The sequence below is a fragment of the Ammodytes marinus genome (genome assembly GCF_949987685.1).
Source record: "Ammodytes marinus genome assembly, chromosome: 21".
Lineage (NCBI taxonomy): Eukaryota > Metazoa > Chordata > Actinopteri > Uranoscopiformes > Ammodytidae > Ammodytes > Ammodytes marinus.
This window is the reverse complement of record NC_137225.1, coordinates 20,433,864-20,440,880: the sequence shown is the minus strand read 5'-3', so window position 1 is coordinate 20,440,880 and position 7,017 is coordinate 20,433,864. Positions and strand designations below refer to the sequence as shown.

General features: G+C 39.4%; 1 protein-coding gene across 1 annotated transcript in view; it reads left to right on the top strand.

Annotated features, from left to right (window-relative positions):
• Nucleotides 1–5,191: 5,191 nt before the first annotated feature.
• The window catches only part of gad2 (glutamate decarboxylase 2), a gene marked incomplete at both ends in the record, with an annotated part of 10,126 nt that continues 8,300 nt past the window's right edge, over nt 5,192–7,017 (top strand). Inside the window, 4 exons of the mRNA XM_080050083.1 lie at nt 5,192–5,270; nt 5,597–5,659; nt 5,797–5,949; nt 6,661–6,894. Of these exons, the coding sequence (XP_079906209.1) occupies nt 5,192–5,270; nt 5,597–5,659; nt 5,797–5,949; nt 6,661–6,894 (529 nt within the window). The remainder of the gene's footprint in view (nt 5,271–5,596; nt 5,660–5,796; nt 5,950–6,660; nt 6,895–7,017) is intronic.

Sequence of the window (7,017 nt, the reverse complement as noted above, 5' to 3'; positions counted from 1 at the left end):
AGAAGTAAGATATCATTCACAACTTTTATATATATATGCATATATATATATATACATATATATATATATATATACATATATATATATATATACATATATATATATATATATATATATATATATATATATATATATATATATATATATATATATATATATACATATATATATATATATATATATATATATATATATATATATATATATATATATATATATATATCTCACCTGCAAAATATGTTGCCTTTAAAAAAATGTTTTATATTTTATATTTCTGTGGCCAATGTTCTTTGTTGTTTTTATTGTGCAAATAAATTAAATCTAATCAAAAGCATGGTGGTGAATTGTAGGTGTGTTTAAAGGTAAAATTGTACAATCTTCACACTCTCAACATTAGCACCTTTCCAGCAATGTATTCAGTTGGTGTTCTTTACCGCAAGGTTGATTTTCTGATAAATTTGAAGGCCCAATATGGAAAATTAAGCTTTTTGTTTGCTCATTTGTTTTCTTGTGGAAATAGTAAACCAAAAGGTGTGTCCTTCAGAGATTATAATACAGAACCCATATGCATAGGCGTTGTTTAAATATACCTGCATGGATGGATGGACTTATAGATGGATAATGTACTTTATTTATTGCCATAGGGAAAGTGTGGCATTGTAGCAGCAGTTATTGTGGATTGTATCAGGAATGACTTTCTGTAGTGGTCAAATAGCTGAAGGTGATGCTGTCCATCATCTTCAGCAGCTTGTGCATTATCATTCTCTCCACAACCAACTGGGCTTAAACAGGTTAACAAGGATTTGCTCATGAAGTAGAGTCTGCTCTGTCCCTCCATGCAGTTTGTTGTTTAATTAAATGCCCAGGTTTCTGTAGCCCTCCATCAACTCAACCTCTTCTCCCAGAATGGAGATTTAGCCTATCCTCCTGGTCCTCCCAAAATCCATATCAATCTCTCAACCTTGGTTACATTTAAGAGGTGTGTAGCTCCTACCATGCCCGAACACTACTGTCCACCTGTTCCCTGTCCCTGTAAACTGTCCTGTGAACTGCACACAGAACTGACACACCTTGCATCTGCTGAATCATCTGAATATTTAATTAAAATAGGCCCATGTGAAAGTGACAGGTGCTAATTGAGGGATGTGAAATACAAAGGCAGTTTGAACAAAATAGGCTAGAGTCATTGGAAAAACTGTTATAGAGAGATCTTAACCTTGCAGATTAAATCAGGGCGCTGTCAAGGCTTCCTCGCCCAATGCTACACCACAGGTCCAGCGCGATACACACGTGGAATGTCGCTGCCCGTATGAAAAGAACAAGAATAAATCTCTTATCAATACAGGTGAAACTCGAAAAATTAGAATATCGTGCAAAAGTTCATTTATTTCAGTAATTCAACCTAAATGGTGAAACTAATATATTATATAGACTCATTACATACAAAGTGAGATATTTCAAGTCTTTATTTGTTATAATTGTGATTATTATGGCTTACAGCTTATGAAAACCCCAAATTCAAAATCTCAGAACATTTGAATATTACATAAAATCAATAAAAAAAGGATTTTAAATACAAAAATGTCGGCCCTCTATAAAGTATAATCATGCATATGTACTAAGTACTTGGTTTGGGCCCCCTTTGCACACATTATTGCCTAAATGCGGTGTGGCATGGATGTAAGTAAGTAAGTAAGTAAGCTTTTATTTATATAGCGCCCTTCACAGACCAGGGTCACAAGGCGCTTCACAATGCGCTTCCAAAGGATGCTATCTGTCTGTGGCACTGCTGAGGTGTTATGGAAGCCCAGGTTGCTTTGATAGTGGCCTTCAGCTCCTCTGTATTGTTGGGTCTGGTGTGTATCATCTTCCTCTTGACAATAGTCCATAGTTTCTCTATTGGGTTCAGGTCAGGAGAGTTGTCTGGCCAATCAACACAGTAATACCATGGTCAGTCAACCAGTTACGTGTGGTTTTGGCACTGTGGACAGGTGTCAAGTCTTGCTGGAAAAAGTAATTCAGCATCTCCATAAAGCTTGTCAACAGACAGAAGCATGAAGTGCTCTAAAATCTCCTGGTAGACAGCTGTGGTGACTTTGGACTTGATAACACAGTGGACCAACACCATCAGATGACATGGTGCCTCAAATCATCACTGACTGTTGAAACTTGACAGTGGTCTTCAAGCCCCTTGGATTTTGTGCCCCTCCACTCTTCCTCTAGACTGTGGAACCTTGATTTCCAAATGAAACGCAACATTTAATTTGGATCAGTGATGATTTGAGGTATCATGTCATCTGCTGCTGTTGGTCCACTGTGTTATCAAGTCCAAAGTCACCACTGCCGTCTACCGGAAGATTTTGGAGCACTTCATGCTTCTGTCTGTTGACAAGCTTTATGGAGATGACAATTTCCATTTCCAGCTAGACTTGGCACCTGCCCATGGTACCATAAACCACTGGTAACTGGTTGACTGACCATGCTACTCTGCATGAATGGCCAGACAACTCTCCTGACCTGAACTCAGAAACTATGGACTATTGTCAAGAGGAAGATGATACACACCAGACCCAACAATACAGACGAGCTGAAGGCCACATCAAAGCAACCTGGGCTTCCATAACACCTCAGCAGTGCCACAGGCTGATAGCATCCATGCCACGCCGCATTTAGGCAATAATTCATGCAAAAGGGGCCCAAACCAAGTACTTAGTACATATGCATGATTATACTTTCTAGAGGGCCGACATTGCTGTATTTAAAATCCTTTTTTTATTGATTTTATGTAATATTCTAATTTTCTGAGATTTTGAATTTGGGGTTTTTATAAACTGTAAGCCATAATAATCACAATTATAAAAAATAAAGGCTTCACATATCTCACTTTGTATGTAATGAGTCTGTATAAGATATTATTTTCACCTATAAAGTTGAATTACTGAAATAAATGAACTTTTGCACGATATTCAAATTTCACCTGTATATCATGCCAAGTGTGTGGTGGACAAACCGCCGTCAAGACCACTTACCATTAAGACAGGGGACAATATACTGAGTCAACTGCATATGCAGAAAATAATAAACACTGCCACACCACACCGCAAACACTGATTAAGCACTGTTCATAAGACTGCCTAAAATTCTACCTTTTTAAGGTCAAAATCATGAATAAAGCAATCTTTAAACTACTCCCATTTGAGTAACTGGCCTACTCCTTCCAAATACTTTCAGTTGCAGGATTCACATTCAATATGCACCTAGTTTTATATTATGTGTAGGCTATGCACAATTTATAGCAACATTTGATATCATTAACTAAAAGAAAACAACCAAATCCCTGTCAGGGTAGGCTACAAGATGTGACACACGCACGCACGCACGCACGCACACACACACACACACACACACACACACACACACACGCATTGTAGAGTACTGCTTTAGTAAGTTCAAGAAGCCTATTCAATGACATTTTAAACTGTACATTTAATTGTTTTATAATTTCATGTATAATCCGCCACATATTTGATCAGAAACTTTAAATTATACAACCACAAAGGCTATAAAACACATTTTTCTTACAGAAATTGTTTCCCTAGAATAGTGGGTAGGCTACAATGAGCCTACATGCTTTAAGGTTTAGGGTAGGCCTATAAAGAATGTGTTCAATTCAAGTTATTTTATTAATTTTTTGGTAGTGCAGCATGTTTCTGTAAGTGGTTCCATTATTCCTAAGGGCCCTTATGATGTTTCTGTGTGGAAACGGGGACGTTTCGGAGGAGGGGAATAATGTAACCTACTTCCTGTTAAGTTTTTTTTTATTATGATGGGGCAGAACGGAAGTGTCAGCCGTGTGAACATGTCTGACTTGTGGTTTTACGGCGGAGGCCCTGAATTGTAAATGGAATGCGCCCTGAATCGGCAGACACTCTGATAGGAGTCCAACGGGTCCACCCAGCCCTAAAAAGGATGATGGGAAATGTAGGATTACATAGCAACGGTGGTAAATACGTCAGCAAACTAACCAAATAGAGATCAGATACTCCCAATTACCGAATATAATGATATTCTGATGTATTTCTCGCTAGATATGTTTTCAAAACATATGTTTATGCACTTACTAGCTGAAGTGTGACGTATTTGTGTCACCATGATAACCCTTGACTTCAAAAATTTGCTCTGGGAAAAAAAACTCGGCGGAGGGTGGAGGGAGGGAGGGAGCGCTCTTGTCAGCTGTGTGTGTGTGTGCTATCTTTGATTGTGTCCAGTTGATCAACAGCTTGGCACGTAGCCTATTTGTGTACCGAACATTTCTTGAGAATTAGCCTATCAGACTTCAGACAGATCATATGAATTCGCAATATCAAGATTATGAAAATAAAGTACATAGGTCTCGCTAGAAATCTTTTTAGCTCAGGGCTGCCGATAGGCTCGTTTAGCATTCCTCGATACTGATTGGTTTGTAGAGGGGCGTGCGTCTGACGTCACCCTATTTTCCCTGCAGCCCTGTGTAGTTCCGTAGTCTAGTTTAACGTTATCTAGCTGGCAGAGAAGTTGTAAAGGATCTTAACATTGTGTCTGTCGGTCAAATTGTAACTTATTTACCTCTGATCGTTTTCTTTTTGTGCTGTTTTGGACCGCAATTTTTTGCATTATAGTCAAAATCGCTTTGTTTTCCACCCAAAGGGGGCGTGGCCATGTCGGAACGTCAATTGCCTTCACCAGTTTGTTTGAATGAATGAATGAAGAAACATGTGAACATATCTATGGAACATATTAATTTCCTGCAGCGCTGTAGTTCAGGCAGCCGCCCAGACAATGCACACTTCAACCAAACATAATCCTAGAGGTAAATAAATGGCAAAAAATAGGCTGAGAACGAATGTATGCGATATGTTTATTAAAACGTAATCAATACGTTTTGTAGCCAAACGTAATTGAGCATCCTGAACAGCTCTAGGCTGAGAACGAACTTGTTTGCGATATGTTCATAAAAACGTAATTTCGGACAAAATACGTTTTTCAGTCAAACGTAATTGAGAATGCCGAATATGTTCATAAAAACGTAATCATGGACAAAATACGTAAATGGTCAAACGTAATTGAGAATGCCGAATAGTCCTCTGGGAACGTAATTTGATGAGACAGGGTTGGTCTGCGTGTCTCCTCACACTAACTACCGGCTACAACAATGGCATCACACGGGTTCTGGTCTCTCGGCGGAGATAATGCTGCCGCGGCCAACACCGGGAATCAGAGCCCCAGTACGAGTGAGTGCATGCCTTTTATACATTTGTCTTCCAAATGGACCGTGCGCAGCGCTAATTCCAGTGCATTGTCTCGAGCCAGTGCGCTGCATTTGGTGCCCGATGGTGAAAATCCAATCTAGGCCTGTTGTATCTGGAGTCGACACGTGCTGCTTAAACACCTTTTGTTATTTTTGTTACACCCTGAAGGATGCTTGAATTTTAAGCCACATTGTTTTGCTCCAATTTGCATGTCGCTTTTTTTGTGTTCCGGTTTCCAAATATTGAAGTTGGACACTGAGCGTAAAGCCGGTTCATTCTTAGTCTGATCTATCCCCTCTCTCTTCCAGCCAGGGCTTGGTGCCAGGCGGCGGCCCAGAAATTTCCCGGGGGTCTTGGATCGAAATTATGTGGTAGGCTATGTTAGTTCAGTGTGGTGGTGTATTTTGGGCGACGTGCGTTATTTCCATTATTATATTTTCGTCCCGGCCTTAACCATAGAGTAGGCTATTTAACAAATATCTCAATGCCTGTTTTGTGATGTCCAAAGCGATGCTCAATGTCTCGGAAGTGGAGAAACCCGCCGAATCGGCCGACAAGCAGCCGCCACAGGCCGAGGCTGCTGGAACCTGCGACTGCAACAAACCCTGCAACTGCACCAAAACTGCTCCTGCTGTGGGCTTCTCCAACCTCTATTCAACAGGTACAAGAGCATTGGTGTTAACGTGGACCCCAAGATCTGTCTCACAGTCACAGCTTAACTTGTGGTTATTATTTTAGAAAACAATGCAAAAACATATGCTATTTTTATAGTTAGTGTAGTCATGCTTTTTAAATAAACGAAAAACTACAAAATAATACATGCATTGCAATAAACATATTGCAAACCGATTTTTTTATATTTATTTATGTTTGCAGTAAGTGTCGTTTGAATGTAATTTTTATCGACATTCATGTGGTCAGCTTCATTCTCTGTTCCCACCGCCAATACTAAACATGATAAGCATGGGAAATAAAATGAAAAAAACAAAATGTTCGAGTATATATCTATGTGTAATATTCAGTTATTGTTGAACATTTTATTTGGCATTGATGGTGGACTATTTCTGGAGAGGTCACCTTCAGAAAAATATCTTGCGTTGAGGTGTAAAACGATGCAGAAATAATAAAAAAAAAAGTTTCTTAAAATAAAGAAGACATACAGTATACCATGCATACAAGGCAAGGCTTTTTGTTCGTTTGTAGGCCTAAATGATAATTACTCGACACTTGCTCCGATTTGAAATGCCTACATAACATAGGCCTGTGCAACTTAATGTTGCAGACAAACCACTGTTTCCCCTCCTAGACCCCTCTGAACAGATTTATCATAAAGGCTAAATCTAATACAAATCCCTCCCTGTCTTGTTTGCAGACCTGTTACCGGCCATGGACGGTGACGCCAAGACAATGACCTTCCTGCAGGAAGTTGTGGATATTTTACTGGCCTGGATCGTGGAGTCTTTCGACCGGGACTCGAAAGTGATTGATTTTCAATATCCAAACGAGCTGCTTCAGATGAACAACTGGGAGCTGCAGGGCGAGCCGGCCTCGCTGGATGACATCTTGATCAGCTGTCGCGCGACTCTCAAATACGCCATCAAAACAGGTACAGGCCTCAGGTTGACTTTTCGGATGCATATTTGATAGCCTAAAACACACAGTAGGCTGCTACTTATTTCTGACTTTTCAAATGTACTAAAGAAAATAAAAAAAATTCAGTTTGGCACGT